Genomic DNA, 24,464 nt, shown 5'->3' on the forward strand with positions numbered 1-24,464 from the left:
TTTGTTTTTTCCTTTTCAGACTTACAATGACAATGTCATTTTTATCTCCTTTTCAACTGATTTTCACTCAAATGTTCTCTAATATGCTCCCCTTCCAATTAATAGACACTGTTACTCCATTGCCTATTCTATCCTGTTAACATTAACAGCACAAGGAAGAAAGTAGGTAGAAATAATATTTTACTCCATTTTTTGACCTGTTGACAATTGCAATTAATTAGCAACCACATAAGCTTGATATAAAGGCAAAATGGGATTGTAAGACCTCTGTTTCTACCACTTTCAGGCATTCACAGATGGGATAAGAACCATATTTTATTTTCAAAATCCCTTAAAAGATATATTAAAAAACTTCTTTTATAATCATGCTCCTTGATGGGCTGTCTTTTCTCTCTCTTTCAGCTTCCTATTATTTCTTGTCTTCTCCTATTAGAATGTAATAGCCTTGATAGCAGCACCATCATTTAGCACAGCACTGGGCACATAGGAAGAACATAAATGCTTCTTGACTAAACAATCTGTCATAAATTTGAAACGCCTAACCCCCTTACTGAGTTTTTTTTAAAGAGTTAAAATATTTTTATAAGTAGAATGTGAGCACTTTGGGGGGAGGGAGATAGAAATGGGAGCTATAGAAGAAAAAATTGGAAAGGAAAATAACAACTTAGCACAAGATATACAAAATTTTGCCCAAGCCATATATTCTTTGAAAATTACAATAGACTCATTAGAAGCCAATGACTTCATGAGATAACAAAAATATTAAATTCTAAAGGCTGAAAAATTTATGAAAATAAATACAAGGCATCTCATAACAAAAACAAATCCCTGGATAACAGAATGAGGAGTAAAAACATAATCATTGGACTACTTGAATGCCATTACCAAAAACAAAGAACTGAGACAATCTATTTCTAGAAATTCTAGCAGAAAATTGTCCAGAAGTCTTAGAAAGAGAGGGCAAAGTGGATATAGAAAGAATACATCAGTTACCCTCTTAAAGAAAGCCCAAAGTGGAAGTTCCCAGAAACATCATAGCCAAAATCGATAGTTTCCAAGTCAAAGAACAAATACTGCAAGCAGTCAGAAAGATATTAAATATGAAAAAAAGAAATTAAATATGAGAAGACATGGTCAAGATTACATTGAATTTAGCATGCCACTCTAAAAGAAAGGAATACTGGAAATATGATATCCAGAAGGCAAAGGACATATTCTTATAGATAAGAATAACTTAGTCAGAATTACCTAGAAAACTGAATATAATGGTACAGGGGAGAAAATGGACCTTTAATGAAATAGAGGACTTCCAAACATTTCTGATAGAAAGACCAGAGCAACAGAGAAATTTTGAAGTTCAAACATAGAAGTAAAGAGAAACATAAAAAGGTAAACATAAATTAGCAAATATAAAGTACTAAACAAGGATAAAGTGTCAAAACATATATTCCCTTGGAATCCTATTATCATTAGGGGTTCAATTAGATAAGGTCTTGGAGGTTCATTTATGTTTGGATGATCTTAAAAAAAGAATGGAAAGAGAAGGGAAGGCAAATACACTGGAGGCTGGAGAGGGGAAGGGAAAGGAAAGTTGAGGAAATTATCTCACATACTCAGGGTGCACAAGGAGACATCTATACAATGAAGATAAAGGAGTGATGGGAATTGGCTGACACTTGAATCTTACTCTTAGCTCAATTGATTAAAATAGGAAAGAATATGCATATACAAAAATAAACACATACAATGGAGAACAGAAATGCATTTCACTCAACAAGGAAATAGAAAGGAAAGGGGTGAGAAAAGGAGGATTAGAGAGAAGGTAGATTATGGAAGGGATTAGTGCTGGAAAAATAAATTCTAATGGTGCATAAAAATATTTATATCTCTTTTTTAGGTAACAAAGAATGGAGATCTAAGGGTACTCATAAATTGGGAAATAGATAAACAAGTTATAGAATATAAATGTGATGGAATACTATTGGGCTAATCTCCTATCATCATTATGATCAAATACCATTTCAGCGGGCTAATGATAAAATATGCTATTCACCACCTGATAGAGAGGTGGACTCATAATGCAGAATAAGACAAAGTTTTGGAGGACATATATAATATGGAAAAGTGTTTTGGTTGACTGTAAATATGTGCAAAATTGGTTTTGTTTTTCTTGTGTTGTTTTTGGGGGTTGAGGAGTGGGGGGGGAAATGAGATGATGGACCATGGCTGAGTAAAAAAAAACTTTTTTAAATAAATTAATCTCACTAGTCTTTTATTCATTAGACTACATAATCTCAAGTCATGCAAATTTTCTATCAATTTTTGTAATTCTCCTCTAAACCCTTTCTACATTCTCCATAGCCCTCTTCAGGAGTAAAATAAGTGAATTTTGGAACATTATAATTTTGTTAATAAAAATTCAAACTGAGCAAAAAAGGAAAATGGAGAATATGATATTTTGAAACTCTCACAAAAGCATACTCCCTTAAATAGTTCCACTTATCAGCTATCAGTATCCATTCATAACAGCTATTTAAATGCGGAGCAAAAAAAAAAGTTAGAAGGATATTGATAAATAATACTCAGAAGACAAGGTCCTCAAAAGCATATCAGGAATTAAAATAAGCTGATGGAAAACTAAGGCTCAGTTTTCAAATATTTTATTTCTATGAAAATTTCAGTCAATTCAATAAATATATTTATTGAGCAACAATTTCCAGCCACTGTGCTAAGCACAGAAGGTACAAAGAAAAGCGAAGTACATTCCCTGATCTCTGTAGCGATATACCCACACAAGTGTACCTCAGTGAGGTTTTAACTAAAAGAGGGCTCACTATATAAAAGGAGAAGCCCTTTACTTGGCATTTAACACATATTCTATTAATTATATACATCTATTATATTTCAAACTTTTTCAGAACAGGGACTATGTTTTACTTCTCTGTGAATCTCTAAGCTCCTAACACAATATCCTCTACATAGTCAGCACTCCAAACATATTGCTGAGGATGCTGATGTTAACCTTGCCATTGTTCACTGTCTATACATATATTTATCCACCCTGCCATCATGTTTGATGTTTAAAATACAGCTTCTTATTCACTATGACCTCTTTATCTTTCAGTGATACTTTTGCAAATTTATTTGAACATTTTCTTTTTCCTCAGTTATACTCCTGAGCATATCTGCTTGAATTTTATTTCTCAATACCACCTCTACAATTTATTAATTTCATATTTTAGTAAGAATTTGCCAGTACAAAGCTGAACCCTGTGCAGATTATCTATGCTTGTGGTACACTGCATTAACTGTGTGGACTCTTCAAATCAAGCTTTATACTGTTCCCAGGATAAAGGGCAAACTAAGTTTTAAAAATCCAGCAGTGGTCAGGTCAAGGGGTGTCAGCAATCTGATGAAGCACAAAGCTATATAATCAGTGTATCCCATAAAACACATCTCTTCATGATAAATGGAATTGTCTTTTTCTTGACTCGGGTACATATGGGATTTTTCTACAAGTAAAATTACCTTTAATAATTAATACTATTAATAAGTATTATTTTAACAGCTCCAGGAAATGTATTTAGTATTCAATTCACCTCCCTTAAAGGTTTCAAACCAGAAAATATATGTTGTGGATATATATTAGCAGACACACATCACACACACACATGTATGTATGTGTATGTAATATGTATAGTGGTTTATCAGAGAGCAAACAATAACAACAAAATTGAATTTGTAATTATAATGGCTCTGATTGGACTTGGAAAAGAGATGAAAACATTTAATATTGTATAAATACATGTATATGAATACACATATAAAAATATGTAGATGTACACAGTCATATACCTGGCTGATGACAAGCCCATCCTTTCTAGTATTGGTTGAACCTTCCCTCATACCCCATGACATATTGGAATCAGAGAGGAATTTTTAATACTCTATGTTCCCCTTTGCCACTTTGATGTTGTCTGTCTCATTAGAATGTAAGCTCCTTGAGGGCTAGACCTGTTAATCATTTTGGGGGATAGTATTCTCAAGGTTTAAGATAGTGCTTGATAAACTGTAAGTGCTTAATAAATGTTTGTTGGCTGTTGATTGATCATACTGTCATAGTCAGTCTACAGTAGATGTGTGGCTCAGTTTTATTAAACTACTTTGTTTTCTTCTTTCTTTTTTCGATCTCTGTCATAAGGGATGGTTTGTTGTGTTAAGTGTTGTGTATAAGTTAAAAACATCAAAAATGTGTAAACAGATAAATAAAAAAGTCCTTTAGTGGAAAGGGAAATATTTTTAAATATCCTTATAATAAGCCAATAATATTTAGTAAGCAAGAGCAAGAGTGAGCAAGAGCATCAAATAGTGAGCAAGAGCAATGAATAATTCACTAGGTGATGTAGCAGATTGCAGAACTTGGAGTCGGGAAGAACTGAGTGTGAATAACACCTCAGTCACTTCCTAGATATGCGACCTTGGACAACATATTTAACTTTTCTCAGCCACAGTTTCTTCACCTATAAAATGGGGATAATAATAATACCACCTACTATACAGGGTTGTTATGAGAATAAAGTAAGATACCGCATATAGTGTTTTACAAATGATAAAGTAAATGTTAGTTATGATCGTGAGAGAGGAGGCTTTTTAGTTACACCTCAGTCACAAAAAGCATAACTTCAGAGTTCCCAAACACAAAGTTGCAGACAAGAATAGTGAAAGACTGCTGGTTTCCAGGGTTGGGACCACTTGGTGTACTACTGAGGTCTGTAATGAGGGCATTTGTGATGGATTCCTGAATGACTATACAGTTTCCTTGATTAACTGTAGTGACTTTTTACTAATTTGTTGAGACCCCACAGGGTTGACATATTCAGCTCCTCAGGGACTCATTTATACTGGTTTTCTTGTTATTGTTGGGTTTTTTTCAGATGAATAAGTTTAGGGGCAGCTAGGTAGTACAGTGAATAGAACTCCAGCCTTGGAGTCAGGAGGACCTGAGTTCAAATCTGGCCTCAGACACTTGACACTTATTAGCTGTGCTACCCTGGCCAAAAAAAAAAATTAATAAAAGATGGATAAGTTTGGTCCCTCAAATTAGTCTGTTAAATAATTCAAAGCAAGAAGACTATGATTTTTGTTGTTGTTGTTACTGATATTCCATTAAACACCTAATGCAGAGCTTTATAACATGATAGGTATTTTTTTTCTATAAGTGGAACTAATAAATGTTCCAGTGACATTATTTCCTTAACTGTCTAATTGGTTACTTTAGAGTAAAAAGAAATAGAACTTACCAATCAGGAGTCAATCATTAGAAAAAGGATCTGAATCTCCTGATTCCTATAGCATTTGATTCACTGAAAATGAGTTATGCTGTCCCTTAAACACATTAAGCAATAGTTAAAGAGAAAAATAGTGGAAGGAAGATTGATGGCTTCTTTGAACTTAAATTAGTTTGGAACAGTATTTGGTCTCTAGATGATACCCTTCCTTCAATATTTTGAATGATCTAATTGGCATGGCATTCCCTCCAATGGTTCATACTATAAATCATCTATGCCCTTTCACCCTGTTGTAATGTTTTACCATTTCTATAAATCCTCCAAAATGTGTCCATCAACATATATTCCCTCCATTTGGTTTTAATATATTACCAGTTTCAGGACAAAACACATTTTGCCTATTTTTAATGCTCACTCTTGCTATGGAGCCAGGCTTCATCCTTTTCCAAACATATCTTTGATGATGCTGTTTATATCATCTATTGCACAAAAGTCATCGTTAGTGTGCCAAGAGGCTGAATCATGGCAGCCCAGTGTTTTTAGAGAATGTACTAGCCTTAGATTCAAGTCTTTGAATACTAACTCCAGTGCTTGCCAGTATGTGATCATAGGCTAGGTACTTGACCTCTCAGTATAGATCGTAAAGTATGGATATTTCTTCATCTGCAAAAAGGGGTTAATGGCACCTGTATTACCTTTCTCACAGAGCTTTTAGGAAACAATATATCTAAATCATTTTTTAATCCTTAAAGTTCCATATACATGTCAGTTATTTAATGGCAATATCCCATAGCCACAGTGCATCTTTCCCTTGTGCTTAGGTAATTTGCAATTCTAATTTTTCTGAGGTCTTGTTATTCCAAGACTCACAGTCATATGGCATCACCAGGAGAATATACCGTATTATAGAACATTAGAAATTTTTATTCCTCACCTAGCTAGACTATGAATTGTGTTGCTCATTTATAATACAATTTTTTATCTGAGTATCTATATTTCATCTGCTATGTATCCAAACCAGTAGAATTTTTGTTTTTGGCAGAGTTCATTAAATAAAAAAGAAAATTATTCCTCTGTATTGGGAACTATTATATACCAAGAGGAAAGTAAGAAAGGCTTTCTCTACTTCGCATTCTCTACCATTATTCCATTTCTGAACATTGCAATCCAAAACACAGCTGATTCATTTTGTCATCACCATTCTCATTCTTCTAAGATTCTTATTGACAGAAGGAGTTTAAATAATGATTTAGGATTTCTGAATAACAGCTCCAGGATTTTTAACTTTGCCAAAAATCACACGTAAATAACATGACAGCTACAGTTTCAAACGAGCGTCTGTGATTGACAATGACAAAACCGTAAAACATTTTCTGTAAGTTTTGTTAGAAATCTAAATTGCCGTAAAAGCCACCATCAAATGCTTTGTCTTGCAACTATTTTCAATTAAAAAATCCAGAAATTCAACTATTTAGGACAAAAAATTATTAAATAGAAGTACAATATCATATCCTATCTATTCTCCTTAGATCCAATTAGCAGGAGGAATTTATTCTGTTTTTGAAGATGAAGTCTGGTAAGTGGCAATTTGTTCATTTTCCCAGTGGAAAGTTTTAAAAATATTTTAGGCTGGGCTGAAGAATGTCCTTATTAGCAGTGAAATTCTTACACTTACAGTTATCAGCAATATTGCTTTCTACCCAGTGGGTCCATAATAGACAAGAAACTTCAGGTACATCCACATGCCATTTGAAAGACACAAAGCCTACAGAGGCATACTTTTAATCAAATGCCTTTCTTTGGCACAGAGTCTCAGAGGTAATGGTGAACCTCTTATTTGTTCCTCCCTTCATAAGATTAAAAATATGGTTAGTCTATATAAAGATGGATTTTACTCTCTGGATATGTTTCCTTGACTGGACAATGCAAAACTGAAAACATCTGTAGACTCTGTGTGAGTATGGTTTATTACATTAGCTATGTGGATGCTTTCAAAGAAGAGTTCTTGCTGTTCTAAGGATAAAAGCCAAGCTAGATTATAAAAAATCCAGCTGTGTATGGCTAAATAATATTGGGAATTTCTCAGGGAAAAAAAGTGATGGTGGGCACAAGAATTCAACTGACTATCTTTTGTAATGCTAGTTAGGCTCTTTTCTCCAGACTACCTCTTGCTGAGGCAATTTTCTTTCCAACACAGGAAGGAGGAGGTGGTGAAACCAGATAAGGCCAAATTCAGAGAATAGTATGCTATTTAAAATGATGAACAGGCAACTGCTACCTGGGTGATGAGCTCTGTGATGTTTATTTTATTGTAAACTTAGTTTTGTTAATGCCTTTTATTTTTACATCACAATTATTTCTGCATACAAAACCTCACAATGGCCCCAGAGTTCAATAAAATAAAAAGAAAGAAAAAAGTTAAGCAACAACTGTTTTAAGACCTCATCTGACTGTTACTGCAATCATATATGCCCCCACCTCTCTGAAGAGATGTGTTTCATTATCTCTTAAGTCATAACCTAAGATCAATTATTTGTTCTGCTTAAGCTTACCTGATCCCAGTCTTCTCATCCAGATCCCAAAGCCCTCCCTCTATCCTACTCAATCCATAATTACTTGAATTATGTTATTTTCTCATTTATATTCATTTTACTCTCTCCACTCCTTCTCTCTATACCTATATGTCAATTTACTCTTTTATTTTCCAAATCAAATAGGAGATACCAAATTTTCTCTTTCCTTCCCCTACCAGCTATTCTCTTAATTTCAAAGGTGTCACTATATAAAACCCCATTTCTAATACATATCTTCATCCTGCTCTTTCCACTACTAGGATATATTAGAATCTAATCATCCATTCATGGCTTTGTGTTTCCATGATCCTCTTGGGTTCTTTCCATGACCCTCTTATTGGTTTTGCTTTATGAAAGATAAGCTCTGCTCTCATTTCTACTTAGCCCATCTATTAGTTTTATTAAAGATCTTCCCATTACTTCCCTTAACCATAAGCCTTTTTTTAAAAAAGAAATACATATAATGTTTAAATTTGTGTTCAAAGACTGCAAATATCATTAGTTAAATGCTAAGATAGATAGGCTTGAATAATTTCCCTAGTTCTGCAACATGAATAGCAGTAGACCAGAGAATTTGAGAAGACAGTGTCAGTGAATGGAGCTATTTCAGACATTGCGGTACATAGGAAAGATGTCATAACAAGGGAGACAGTTCATACAGAAAGAAATGGCACATAAGCAGTATTAGAACATTTGATAAATCAAAGGCCAGAGTTCATGGTGCCAGGATTACCCAGAGGGAATGGCAAGGTTTAGGGTTCATGTAGATAGGGAAGAGTTGGTATTCAGAGGCACAGCCTAAGCAAGAACACGAAAGCAGATATGGAGAACAAGTATAGAGGTTGGAGAGGTAGTCAGAGAAATAGACCAGTCAGAGGGTCAGAGGCAGAAGCATGAATTCAAATCTGGGTTAGGATTTTTTGAGGACTGGTTTCGAGAATTCAAAAATAAAGGAAAGACCAGGTGGCAAATGGATTACAGATTTAGAGGCAAGAAACAGAATATCAAATCTCAGTAAACGTGGGATAAAACAACTTGGGAATGACTGTTCATGAAAGGATAGCGACTTCTGACCTTCTACTGTGGTTTGAAGTAAACTTCTTGGTGTAGAAAGAAAGATTGACCTCCCCTTCTTTACTCCCAACCCCACAATGAGTAGAAGGAAGACAGAGTAGCAATACCTACTCTTTATGAGGGAAGCCACAAACATCCTTTCCTCCAACCATTCCTTATGGCTCAATTGCCATCAGGTACAGAATGTCCATTGCTTGATAGACACTGATCTCTATATCTCTACCTCTACTGGATGTATCCCAGAACTCTACTCCACCCTTGAAGTCACTATCCTCTTAGTTTGGTGCAATCCGCCCTGCCAATACTCCTCAAGATTCTCTGGGCATTCACCATCTGTCAAATTGTTTTCCTAAGCAAAATCTGGCCTTTCCAACTGCCATGATTTGAACATAGATATGAGCTTTACTTTATGTATTACCTCCCCCAAATATAATCTGAGTCCCTTGAGAATAAGGGATAGGTCCATTTTCTATTCATATCCCAGCACTTAGCAATGTGTGGCATATAATAAGAGCTTAAGAAGTACTTTTCCATTCTATGAAAGAAATACAAGTTATTATTAGCATTATACAGAATATAATATTTAATCACTTAGAAAACCAAACTATGACTGTTTTCCCCTTCCAATGTGGATTCATTTCATCACCTTACTCCTCAAAAGAAAAGATTTCCCAATCCTGGAGTGAGTATTTGATAACCTGGTTTGCTGTTAGGTGGCTATAAACCAAGTGTTACAAACAAATGGACACTACAACTAATGGCTTAACTCAAATGACTTTTCCGTAATACTCTCAAGGGTCTCACAGCTAGAGTAAGAGATGGAGAGTGAGTGGGAAGAAGATGAGCATTGCACCTACCCTTTTATTTGACTTGATTTTAGAAAGCTCTAATTACAAGCACTTTAGGCTCTGTTTCTAAGCTAAAACTTTTTTTCTTGGGCAGGGAAAATAAAAGGAACAACTTAGAAAAGGAACAACTTAGACCTAAATAAATGAAAGCTTCAGGGCCAAAATGTGAACATCAATAGAGTATTTATGGGTACAGTTGAAACCAGTTAACAGAGACAGCGTTAATGGAGAAAATCTAGTTAAACATTTCTGTTTAGGGGAACATTTCATTTTGCCCTTTGGATGTAATACAGAACAATTCAACTTAATGGGGACTTAATAATGAGAGCATTCTTTTCCACAAGGGAGACTTTTAAAAGAAAACTGCAGTTTTTGATTCAAGTAGTTTATGTAAACAACAAAGCACTATTCCTGAGCAAAATATATACATATACATACACATATAGGTGTGTATACACACACACTTCTCTCCAACAAGGGGACCAAGGCTGATGAAAATCCTCCTCCTCATTCAGACGCAATAACTTTGTTCCAGAAAAATCAGGTTTTGATACCTTGATATATCTATAACTATCTGGATAGATAGCTATGTATACATACATACATACATACATGTGTGTGCATGTACATATATGTATATATGTGCATGCAGATATGATATGCGTACATACATATCACACAAATGACAAAGGAATCTTTAAGGAACATTTGGAACAGGGAAGAGATAGTCAAACTTACAAAGGACTGAAAAATAAAATTTCCTTCCTCTGATAACAATTGCAATCCACTCTTTAAAGTATGCTCCCTTTCACAAAAATGGTGCTTTATCTCCTTGGCATTTGAATATTTCTGTTACTTGCTGCTCAACTAAGCTATAGATATTTTACTCCTACAATTCTACTTCCTAAGTTAATTCCTCTATACCTTTAATCGTGTTTTTGTTGTTCCTCTGTAAATGGACTCTGATTTATCTATAGAATTCTGGTGTTGAGGTGGCTTAAAATGAATGCAATATTTCAGATAGAGGCTCAGAAGACTTATGGGAAAAGGTAATGTTTCCCTTCTCCTAGGCTATTTCTACTAAGACTAAATAATAAGAAAATTTCCAAGCAGATTCTCAATAACCATTCCATTTCCTCCTCATTTTTTTTACCTCTCTAAATTCATATCTCTTATATTCCCTTCACCTCTGGGGTTTATAAACATCACCTCCTCCCTCCCCTCAAATGTAGCAGTGTCTGAAAATCTCATTAAAAGGCTGGTTACTCTCCTTCCCAGATCATTAAGAAAGAGCCATCATTAAATAAAACAACTGCTTAAAACTGCAGTATAGGGAGCTTATGCAGTCATTTAAAGATGACCCCCAATGCAGACTTAACTCTATTACTTGGTAGTCAAATAAATCTTAGCTACTAGATCATTCTCAATGGCTTTAGGTCTATCTTGTAGGCAATACTTTTACTATTCTAAGACTAAACTGCCAAGTGGTGCCCTTAAATGATAATTTTTTGTTCGATATTCAAACACTTCATATTTCCATTTGTTAGAAAAAATGAATTTTTCTTCAGAAATTGTGAAGCAGAAAATAAGGTGTATAATTCAAAGGGATTTTGATGCTTACCATTTAGCCATTTAGAATTGTACTGTGCAGTGCGTAAAGGAGGGAGGACCCCTAGGCTTCGATAAATGGCAGGATCTCTTCCTGGGAAATCCATAGCTGTAGCAGCATACAGCTCCCCACCAGAAGTAAGCAGGGCTGTGGAGTTATGTTGGGGACTGTAAGGACACCGAGCCATACCACTGATCTGATCATGTATCTCAGTCAGGTTGCTCAACTATAGATGAGAAAAGAGAGAAACAAATAATTCCTCAGGGCAGAGCCTCTTTGATGAGGATCCATGCATTATCAATGCATCATAGACCAACTTGCTGAAGACCTTCCTCTGGTGCTGCTGTTAATAGCTCAGGATGACCAACATTACATTTTTGTGTGTCATTCCTATTTTCTATTTCCATTCCAGTATATTCTGACTGATATTTTATTTATAACATTTCTATTATAGAAGTCACAATTGAAAATAAGTGCAGCCTTACACCAAACATGCATCTATTCATGGCCCTTTTTTGTTACTAGTAATTTTTATTCTGCCTAGATCATGAAATTCCATGTTTTCTAACAGATTATCAAAAATAAAGAGGACTTTTTTTTTTTGCAGGGGGGAAATAAAGTGGGCAGTTTAGAATCATTACCATTGCATGATTTCCCAAATTTAATCCAAGGTTATATATACATTTATTTGAATATTTCTATCTATATATGTATTTATGCGTGATAGAATGAAGGGCTATACTTCTAGATGCATTTTAGTATGTTGACAATATGAATTTTTCACACACTTCATTTTTTCTAGTATTTATATAGGGACAATTTCTTTCATGTTACTGGGGATTTAGCTGAGGAAGTTTGAGAAGACCTGAGTATTCACATAGTAAAAATCTTATGTAAATAGAAACATTTGGAGACTCTCATTATCAATAGGTCAACTATTCCTTTGTTTAGATTCCAGAAAAGACTTTTTTTTTTTTTGGTGAGGCTACTGGGGTTAAATGACTTGCCCAGAGTCACACAGCTAGCGAGTGTTATGTGTCTGAGGCCAAATTTGAACTCAGGTCCTACTGACTCCAAGGCTGGTGCTCTATCCACTGCATCACCTAGCTGCCCCAGATAAGACATCCTTTAAGACTGTGACACACACCTTAGTTGAGCATTTTACCCCATTTATACTGTACCACATACCAGTATTCTGCAGGTAAGTGAACAAACATTTCCTTTGCACTTTCATAGTAATGTATCATTTTTTCTAGGTATGGGAAACATTTCTTTGAGAAGAAATGTTAAAGCTGTATTGTTTTTCTACCAAGTAAAATACATTTGTAAAAAATGTTTTATTTTAAAAAATAGCATTAACATCAATACAACCAAACTTGTTTATTAACCATTTCCATTCAAATTAATTAGTTTCATTGCAAATAGCTTTTTAATCAACATGTCTCAATCTCCATTAAGATTGCTTTTCAATTCATTTACACTCATCTTTCTTTGTTCATGCTCAGTTACTGTAACTCTTCTGATTCTGCTTTTCTTCACTATGTATTATTTCATAGATATCTATCTACTTTTTTGAGTGTGTTTCCTATCTATCCATCCTAATTGTGTCTTAGTATTCATTATGTTAATGTATATACCAGTATTTAACTACCCTTTGCTTTTGCATATTTAAGCCATTTGCAGGGGGAGGAGCTAGACAATGGGGTTAAGTGACTTGCCCAGGGTCCCATAGCTAGTAAGTATCAAGTGCCTGAGGCTGGATTTGAACTCAGGTCCTCCTGACTCTAGGGCTGCTGCTCTATCCAGTGTACCATCTAGCTGCCCCTAAGCCATTTTTTTTAAAAAAAAGATTTCACTGGTGCAATGAAAATCTTTGTATAAATAGTTCTTTTTGTTGTTGTTTTTGGTAACACTTCATGACATGCTGATAATAATGGAATTATTTTATGAAAGGATAGGATTAAGTAAAATAGTTTTAAAATCAGTAAATAGCAAAGAAGGATCTAATATTCTCTATTCTTCTCAGTTGACAAAGCTATGTCCTACTCTAGAAATCTATTGTAAAAGTTGTTAGTTGCCTTTTATTTTCATCAATGATACCCTCGATGCATAAATCTAATAAATACTTTATAAAGATAGGCAAGGAAACAGATGCTTTGGTGGCTGTCTATGTCTTCCAGGTTACTGGTTTGTGGTAAAAAAAAAAAATTAAGTACCGTATGTTTACTTTTCTGTCCCTTTGGAAACTTCCATTCTCTCTGAGATATCTTGAAAATCAATCCTTAAAGTTGCTGAAAATTGTGTTGCCTGCAACACTTCCTTATCTATTTTTCCCAGGGTCAGCTGCTCTTAATTCTATCCTTCCAACTGCCACTTCGTTACATAGCATCTTTAGGTACTGGTAGCATCAGGAAGTACCAAAGAATGGTCCTAATATCATCATTGATGAAGATATAGCCTCATAGAAATGCAGATAGGGCTAATCCATTGTGCTTTTTGGGCATCTAGACGACACAGTGGATAGAACAACAGGCCTGGAGGCAGGGAGTTCCTGAATTCAAATCTTGCTTCAGATACTTACCAGCTACATGATCCTGGGCAAGTCACTTAACCCTGTTTGCCTCAGTTTCCTCATCTATAAAATGAGTGAGAGAAGGAAAAGGCAAGCCACTCAAGTATTTTTGCCAAGAAAACCCCAAATGTGGTCACAAAAAGTTAGACACAATTGAAAAGACTGAACAACAACAACAAAATTGTGCTTCTTTCAGTTTCAACTACAAACATCTGGGCTATCTCATGAAAAGTTCTTTGGAGGACTCTTCTCCTCAACTGATTTTTTTAAATCAAAATTGCTTTTAGCTTTCTACGATGCTTTATAAATTAGTCTGTATGTACTAAACTGGTGTAGCCCTTGCCTTCCATATATCTTCGGTTGGCAAGGAATCCTCTGAAGTACCATTCATTAAAATAGGAAAATGAGTTATATTATATTGCACATACATAGTTCATATATAGCTGTTATAACTTTATTTTCCCTTGATAAAGAAAACTACTTGCTTAGGTATTTCAAAGACATAAAGTCATATAAATAATCATTGCAAAATTTTGTTAAAAATACAATATATTGCAATTTTTTTTCAAATTCAGTCAAATTACCTACGTGTTTTCATTGTTCCACGCTAAAATTTAGGCATTCAGGAAAATTCAGATCTTTGGCATCATCATATAAACTAGGTTTTCTCAACCTTTGAACATACATCTCCTAAGAGAACACAAAGTTACTGAAAGGGATCTAAGAATCTGCTTGCATAGTAGGTATTTCATTTTGTCATTTTTTTTTTACTTTTCCCTAAAGATATTAATAATGCAAATAATCTCACATGAAAAGAGAAGTGTTGTGGGGTTTTATGTTAAAAAAAATTCCCCATACTTTAAAAGGTGAGAAACCCCTGATATAAAACAACAATTTCTTTTTATATATGTTGTTTTCAATTTTATGTATTATAAGTTCATTTTTCTTTTTTTGAATAGCAAGATGAGTACATACCGTTCGATTGGTACAAATTGGTGTAAAAGCATTGGTTCCACAAGTGAATAGCCGGTCACCACCTACCAGGAGTACACGAATATAATTTTGACATTCATCCTGAAAAATTAAAATTAGGCAACATATTTAACAATGTCTAAGGAGAAGAACATTGAATATTTAACATGTTTTCTCTGGCTTATAAATTAAAAGCAGTTTGACCACTTAAAAACTTATCTGTTATTATGATGTAAGTGTGTGTGTGTATGTATATGTATGTATATATGTATATGTATATATGTGATATACGTACTAAAATAATGTGATACTATATATGCATATATATGTATATATGTATATATGTGTATATATATGTATATGTGTGTGTGTGTGTATGTATATATGAGAGAAAGAAATAGACAAAGAATTTGAATCCAGAGTAATGTAGGCCACATTGCATAGTAAAAAAAAAAATACAAACAGCAAAAATCTAGAATTTCTAGATTCAAAGGTATTGGGTTCAAATTCCAACTGGTCAACTGACTTCTTGTGTGATCTTGGGTAAGTCATTTAACTCCCCAGGACCACCAATTGTTTTCTCATCTGTAAAAGGGGAGTTGGATTAGATGGTCTCTGAGGTCCTTCTTGGCTCAAGATCTATTATTCTATGATGCAAACCAGCACAATTTTATATCAAATTGCATTATTAAGAAATGTGTCCTTTCTTTTTATTTAAGCTGAAAAAAAAAACCTAGTACATAGTTTTGTGAATAATGAAGTATTGGGAAATATTCCCTGATGACTATCAAATATAATTTATTTCAAGTGAATAGAGAACTTTTGCATGTGAGGCATAATACAGATGTGCACAAGTTCTAGCATTTCATAGGCATATAACTGCAAAGGCCCTTTGTCATTCCTCATTCTTCTTTCCTTTTGCAGCACTTGACATTACTGAACACACTCTTCCCCTAGATAATAACTCCACAAGACTACTTTCTCTTGATTCTCCCCCATTTGACCATTCTTCCTCAATCTCCTTTGCTAGTTTATCACCCATGCTCAGATCTGTAAATGTAGGTATAAGCAGTCAATCAACAACCATTTTCTAAGCACTTACTATGGACCAGGTATTAAGCACTGGGGATACCATGAAAGATAAATACAGTCCCTACCCTCAAGATGCTCATATTCTAATGGAGTTTGCAAATAACTAGGTAATTGAACAAATATCCATAGGAAATGGGAGGTGATTTCAGAGGTAGGGGCAGCTAGAAGACTACCAATGTATCCTGCAAAAGATAAGATAGAAACTAAGTCTTGAAAGCAGCCAGGGAAAATAAGAGGTGGATGTGAGTAAGGAGTTATTCCAGAAATGGAAATACTCATTACTAAAGTAGTAGGTATATCCCAAGACTCTGTCCTGATTCTTCTTTCTATATACAATCTATCTCAAAGATTCAATCAATTCTCATAAGTATAATAAGCATCTCTACATGAGTCCCATATTTACATATCCAAACTTGATCTCCATTTTTAATCACCTGCTGCCTGACATACGAAAGTGAATATGTTCTTGATATATCAAATTCAGCATGATGAAATATCTCATTATCTTTCCTTTAAAATTCATCCTTCCTAACTTCTATTTTTCTATTCAGGGCACTATCCTGCTCCTAGATACACAGATACATAATCTCAGAATTACTATTCTGCCTCAACACATAGTCAATCAGTTGCTAAGTCTCTCCTATCTGTCTCCTTCATACAACTGCCACCCTAGTTCAGGTTTTCATCATCTCTTATCCAGAATATGACAATATAGTCATATTTAGTCTCTTTGCCTTAGGACACTCTCCTCCACAATCTGTCATCTCATTGACATTTTGCTATCACCTAAAGTACAAGTATAACCATGCTCAATAAGTTTCTTATTGACCCTAGAACAAAATATAAACATCTCTGCTTGGCATATAAAGCTATTCACAACCTAGGGCCAATGTTTCTAGGCTTCTTGTGCATTGCTTCCACACAGTCTATGGTTAAGCTAAACTGATCTGGTAAGTAACCCTCTAGTTCCTCATATACAACATTCCATTTTTTATCTCTGTGTCTTTGTACATGTTGCTCCTCAACCTGAAATGCCCTTCATCCTTCTGCCTCTTAAAAACCACAGCATCCTCTACAATGCAACTCAAAAGCTATCTACTATACGAGGCTCCATCAATCCTTCTAGATGCTATTACTACCTCCAAAAATTACTCCATATTTACTTTGCATACATTTTTCATGAACTTCTCTGTGTACATATTATTTTCACCAATATCTTATAAGTTCCTTGAAGTAGGAATTTCACTTTTTTTCTTTGTTTCCCTAGCACTTACCAAGGCGCTTGATAAAAGTGTGTTTTCGGATTTATTTCTTTTTTTTCATATGCTTTTGAGTTGAAAATTTTTCTCCCTTTTCCTCCCTCCCCATCCTCCCCAAGACGGTGCACAATCTGATATAGGCTTAACATTTACATACCCATTAAACGTATTTTCACATCAGTGAAGTTATGAGTACAAATTAAAACAAATAGGAGGAACCATCAGATTTATTTCTTGAATAATATCTTTTTGGTTCATTGATTGACGTGAAAATGGCGAGCACGGAGTCTCAGAAACATTTCTTATTAAGTATTGTAGCAACACGTAACTTTGCTGCTTCCTATGGCTAGAGGAGTTAGATGATTGCTTCTCCAAGCCAAAAATAAAAACAAAACACAAAAAACCCATCTCATATACTTTTCCTATATTGCAAAGTCAAACAAAATACAATGCTATTGTTATGACAAAAAAAGACTAAACAACTCTCCAGAAATCTCTTTGCAATGCATAATGTTGTAATGGTTTGAATAAAACACTTTTACAATATATTTCAAGTGAATCTGATGCAATGATTCTTTTGACCAAATGCAGAATTTTCCCCCATCAGAAAATGTTGTTTCCTATAAGACAATCTCTACCTCTGATTTTATAGCTGAAAGACTTGCTTTAGGCATATACAGCACATCAAACCATTCCTTCCACTGCAGCATTGGATAGATAAAAATAGATGGGCTGTACAGTGGGGAATTTAGGTTTGATATGCAGCAAACTATATTGCCCTATAAATGGTGTGGATTAATACTGGGATACCTAAGAGAAGGAAAGCAGGAAAATGATGGAATGTGTGTGTTTTTTTAAATGATATTAGATCAAAAGCTATGGACAAAAATTGCTAAAGAAGAAATGAAAGCTATTAACAACCATAACAAAAAATGTTTCAGATTACTAATAAGAGTAATGAAAATTAAAACAATTCTGAAAATTTCACGCCCATTAAAGTGGCAAAGATGATAAAAGAGAAAAACAGTAAATGGCAGATGGGCTAAAGGAAGATATACATAGTAACATACAAATAAGAGGGCTATGAAATGAAATGATACAACCATTCTGCAAGACTGCTTGAAATTGTGAGGAGAAAAAATGGCTAACCATCCATACTCTAGAATCAATTCTATCTCTAAAAATTTTCTCGAATTCTGTTTCTTCCTTTCCATTCCTTCTGTTACTATCATGGTCAAAGCCTTCATCATCTCTTGGATGGACTTTTATAGGTTTTTTTTTTCTTACTACTTTTCTCACTCTTCATTCTTTCCCCTCTGAGCTATCCTACATACTGTCAGATAAATCATCCTATTACACAAGTTTAATTATATCTATCCTCTGCTAAAAAATTAATAGAGAAAAGAGAAAAAACCTTCAGTGACTCCTTTTTGCCTAATCATTAAGTTCCAAATCCATTATTCTGGCCTTAAAGTTAGTCCACAACCTCACCCAACCTACTTTTCCAGTTGAATTTCATACCATTCTCTTTCTTATATGCTGTACTCTAGCCAAACTGTAGAAAGCAACATTCCAAATATAAAACCCATGCTTCCTTCCATCCATTCCATTAACTATGCCATGATACTGACCTGGAATGTTCTGTCCCTCATCAGTACAAACTGAATCTAACCCATTCTTCATGACCTTCTTCAAATGCAGCCTCCTCCATAAATCCTCGTAGGTACTTATCATATTCTGTTTTGTATTATACCTAGATGTTCAAAATCTTACCTCTCTTGCTGGCTCTTTGTGGGCAGGACTGTTTCTTATTTTTCATTGCATCTCCTTTATTAGAACCTACTAAGTATCTTTTAAAAACCAAATACTTGTTTACTGATTTTACTTGTTTAATAAACAAGCATCCCTTTTATCATTTAAAGCATCAGTCAAATGTTATCTCATCTATCCATAAATTTCTATTTTTTCCTATAAAATTTTCCTTCTCAAATTTAATAGTCCCCTTGAAAATGCTACAGGAGAATTTTTATGAATTTTAATTTTCTAATAAATCTCAGGATAATTTTATACACAGTAAGTTGGCTTTTAACCATATGAGTTTGATTGTTGATAATGTGAGCCATTTATCTAAATTTCTACGTACAACTTGATGTTAAAATCTATTACCCATGTGTTACCCAGATTCTGCAGGCACACCAACTTGCCTTTCACTATGTAGCAATTTTTATTTGGATAATGACAATTGAAATGGAGTTGCTGAGTCATTCAAAGTGATTTTTGTCGTATAGCATAGTACTTTGCTCCTAACATCCACTTGGTCAAAAGGACATAAGGTCTTGTCTATTTAATAAAAGAAAAATGTTTTAAGATTTCCTAATTTGTTATCAGGTTTTGTCCTACAGAACATTTCATCATCGGAGCCTAGTTTCAGAACTGGAAGTGACCTCCTTAATCATCTAGTTTTCCAAATCTATAGATGAGGACGGTGAGCCTCATAGATGTGATATAATTTGCCCAAGTTCACACAGGAATTAGGTGGCAAATCCAGGATATAGATACAGTTCCTTTGATTCCAAATCCATTATTTTTTTCCACTGTACCATATTACTTCAAACTGATTTGTTCTGCCTGATCAAAGACTCAAGATTCACTATACATGTGTCAAAGAGTTACAGTGTTTGGCAAACTTGGAGAATTCCTTCTGGTGTTTCCTTCATTTTTAAAACAATAAGGTTGATGGAGATGACTTCTAAGAATCCTTTTGGACCTAACATGCTCGATGCACACCTGTGCTTATGGGTCTATGTTCTGAAGTTATTTTGGAAAGGGGAGATTGCTGAAAAAAAACCTTTTTAGGTGGCCTGTTTAGACGCTGAATAAAGTTATTTAAATTAGACACTATATACACTGCTATTTTTCTAACCTTAAAATAATGAATGAAAGTACATTTATAGTATATCTGGAGTTGGCACATATATGATATATGGGTTTTATATATATGTTTGGCAAATTTCTTGCTTCTGGACAAGTAAATGAGCTCTCCCATATGACCTTTTCTGGCTCACCAGTCTCCCTCCCCTAGGCCATATTCTACCATTGCTTCATGTTAAAAAAAAAAAAAAGAAAAGCTATGCTTCTCATCACCAAACAGTCATAAACAGCACCCCATATATTGTGAGCTAAAAGAGACCTTTGAGATTTATAATTGTTTCCTAATAATTTTCCTGATCCCCTTATTTTATAAGTTAGGAAACAGAGACCACAAAAAGTTGCATGTCTTGCCCAAAGTCAAACAGATAATAAGTGACAGGTTTAATATTCATATCTAGTCTCTCTAGTTAAAATTGAGTGATGCTTCGCTGTGCTCTCCCTGCCACTGTTCAGCATTCAAATCTTTACAAAGTACAAATGTTTTAATTGTAAATTATAAAGTAGTTTTGTCAGCATGTGTGTTTTACCTAACAACTTCTCAAAAAGTATCTCCATTGTTCTATTCTTTCTAATTTCTGAAAATTAAAATTTTATTTTCTCCCTGAACACAAGATCATTGCTTGATGGGCTTGATGATCCAGTGGAAAGAGTAATAACTTGCAACCTGAGATCTTCCTCTAGTTCCTTTGCCAGATTCCTCTGTGACCTCATGGAAGCTGCTTACATCTCTGGGCCTCAATTTCATCTTCAGACAAATCACAGTGATGCTACAAGCCTTATCTATCATATAGAATTGTTAGATTGTTAGACTGAGAATCTCAGAATGCAATAATAGATATAAGAATGCTTTGAAGGGTAGAAAGCAATATGTGCGTATAAGGCATTCATTACATTTTTGTACCAGTTAACACTGAATTTCGTTAAAGTTTTAAATATGTCACACACAATTTTATGTGTCATACACAGAATAAAAGGAATGGAATTTATAGGATCAGATCAGGTTTTAGATAATCAGCTTATCATAAAATGATATTTATATATAGATATTTGATCACACCTAGAAACTATTTTGGATAATCACTAAATTTTTAAATGAGACAAAATAAAATAAAATTACATTGTGGTAAGTTCTTTGATTCATGAAACTGGGTACTTTTTTCTTCAGCTGCAGACTGTGAAGATCTATGAATAATATTAAATTATCTACTGTCTTTGAAGAATCAATGAAAACCTTTATGAAAACTGTATAAGTCAAACAGAAACCAAAGTTTGGAGAAAGGCTATCAGTGTTACTATCCTCTTGGAAGAAAGGAAAAAATCATTTGTTATGCATCTACCATGTGCTAGGTGTTAAGCCTTTTACAAATATCTCATTTGATCCTCACAATAACCCTGGGAAATAGCTACTATGATTATTCCCATTTCAAAGTTGAGAAAACTGAATCAGAGAGTAAGTGACTTGCTAAGGGTCACGCAGGTAATAAGTTTCTGAGGCTTAATTTTGACTCTGGTCTTCCTGATTCCAGGCCCAGATTAAAGTTTAGATTATTTTTTCTTGACCCACTAATTTAAATTTTTAAATGACAATAGATGAAATGTCACCTGTCCATCTCATCAAGGGGTTTATTAAAGGAACAAAGTTCACAGACCCAACTGGAAGTTTGTTACACTCATTACACACACTCAAGAAAATTCAGGAATATTTCCTGTAGGGCAAGCAAGTGGGCTCTGATAAAATGACCCCTTTGGGGGCAGCTAGGTGGCGCAGTAGATAGAGCACCGGCCCTGAAGTCAGGAGGACCTGAGTTCAAATCCGACCTCAGACCAAACACTCGACACTTGCTAGCTGTGTGACCTTGGGCAAGTCACTTAACCTCAATTGCCTAAAAGCAAAAAAAAAAAAATGACCCTTTTGGCCTTTCTATTTCCCTGCACTGGGTCCCATTCCAACATTTTTCTGTGCTAAAAAACCAACCATGTGTGCCAGCACCAAGCACCCACTCTTGACACTCAAGGAATTTCTGTTTCTTTTTATTTATCTGACATTCTTCACATTCACAAGCCTTGTTTTTTCTTCCTCCCATATTCTTTAAATTGTTCTTTGTTGCTTACTTACATATTTGTCACAATTGGGCAACGTAAGGAAAAATATAACAATAATACCTAGAAACAAAGTTTTAAGGAAAATTCAAAAATTTTTCTTCCCTTGGAGCCTAAGGAAAGATTTCTTCCCCAACCTCCACTTTACCTATGACTATTAAATCTTGTGCCCTTTAAGCCATATTTTTCTCACTAAAAAAAAAAAAAATATATATATATATATATATATAATGTATGTGTGTATATATGTGTGTGTGTGTGTGTGTGTGTGTGTGTGTGTGTGTGTGGTATCAAAGTGTTTTCTTTCCCAACTTAGTTGAGCTGTCACTGAGTTCTCTGACTGGCACAGGGGGTGGTCCCAAACAAATCATATGCTTGGTTCTTCCTTTCACAAGGGCAATGCCGTTTTCAATAGCCACCTACCTGACAACGCTGTTTAAGTTAACGTCTTAACAATTTCATTGGCTTACACAACATAGCGCCTATCCAGGCAGTGGAAATAACCACTGCCTTGCCTGCTGCTCTCTGTTTACCACCTACTGGAAAGCCCTACAAGGCTATCTAGAGTGACAAGTGCATAGATTTAGTTATATGCTATAGTACAAGTGAATTTCCACTTTATACAGTTCTGTTCCATGAAATTCCATTTCACATAATTAAAGGGGATTTCTTTTGAAAGTTAGCCAAATTTTCATGTCACATGTATGAGTAAATACACAGATTCATGTTGCCTCGATTGCTTCTCTATGTGGCATTCTAAGACAGTATGAAGTTGCACATAGAGTACAGGGCTTGAGGTGAAGAAGACTTGGGTACAAATCCAATCTGACATTAATTAGTGGGGTGATGCTGAACAAGTTGTTTAACTGCTATATGCATTAGACAACATTCAGAGAGAAGTTGTGATGTGACTGGGTAGAAGGAATTCCCTACAGTGACACAAATCACTGATCTAAATACACTAAGTATTCACTACACAGTATAAAAGTGGATTCTCAAGACTACATGTCCATTGTGTGTGTGTGTGTGTGTGTGTGTGTGTGTGTGTGCGCACTCACGCGTATGTGCATTTGTTTTAGTTGATTAGTCATGTTTGACTCTTCATTAACCCTTTTTTGGTGTTTTGTTGACATGGAGGAAGGTGAAAGAAATGGCTTGCCATTTCCTTCTCTAGATAATTTTACAGGTGAGGAAATTGAGGCCAACAGAATCTTGGCCAGGATCACACAACTAGTAAATGTCTGAGGCAGGATTTGAACTCAGGTCTTCTTGGCTCCAGGCCTGCCACTCTATCCACTCCCCCAATTACATATTATGTGTAATTTTATTTTATTTGTGTGTGTTTAATATGTATATGTGTTTGTATGTATGTCTATATACACAATAAAAAACCTTTTTGCTGAAAAAGGATTATGGTAAATCAAGGCAATGAACATTTTGAAATTAAACTTGTTGAAATTTATCACCCTGTCTCACAGTACTTTCACATCCTCGCTCTTAACTGGTTCTTCTGCAAGAGGGCCCAAATTAAAGTCCTAACCAGTGGGATTCTAAGTTGTTCCTAATGTATAAATCCTAAAAAAATACACTGATCATAACAGATAATTTTATTTGGTACTACGCATTTCCACTAGTTTTATTTTAAGCAGCTATGTATTGTGGATTACTCAAGGAGATAGCATTAATGGTCAGCCTCCTCATAGAGTCAGGTTTGTATTATCCTGTCAAATACGACAGATTATTTTTCTTATTTTTCTCCCAGCTATTTTCTCTACTTTGTACCCAAGCATCAGTAAGGAAATATAAAAGCTCTAGGCAAAATAGAAGGTATTTTCTTTTCTTGAACAGGTAATTCTCCAAAGTACTGACAGTTCAGTTTTTAAGGTATTATCATATAAGAATTCAAAACTATTTTTTTTGAATTTTCAAATTTAAAGGAACCTGAGAGATGATCCAGCTCCTCATATAGAGTTTACATATTTAGGAAACTGAAGTTCATTTGTTCAAGGTCATACAGCTAAGTGAGTGTCAGAGAGGAGCAGAAAATAGAAGCCACATCTCTTCAATGCCCAATTCAAGTCTTCTTAAAATTGCTGTCCCAATTTAACCTTTCAACAAAATTATTTGAATTTCAAAAAACATTGCA

At 34.6% G+C, this 24,464-nt stretch overlaps 1 protein-coding gene across 1 annotated transcript in view; it reads right to left on the reverse strand.

The window, feature by feature from the left end:
* SEMA5A (semaphorin 5A) overlaps positions 1-24,464 on the reverse strand; it is a 627,229-nt gene that overhangs the window by 273,325 nt on the left and 329,440 nt on the right. The window contains 2 exon segments of the mRNA XM_021004419.2: positions 11,405-11,618; positions 14,940-15,038. Coding sequence (XP_020860078.1) covers positions 11,405-11,618; positions 14,940-15,038 — 313 coding nt within the window.

Source organism: Phascolarctos cinereus, unplaced genomic scaffold (assembly GCF_003287225.1).
Source record: "Phascolarctos cinereus isolate Bilbo 61053 unplaced genomic scaffold, phaCin_HiC Scaffold_4;HRSCAF=312, whole genome shotgun sequence".
Classification (NCBI taxonomy): Eukaryota; Metazoa; Chordata; class Mammalia; order Diprotodontia; family Phascolarctidae; genus Phascolarctos; species Phascolarctos cinereus.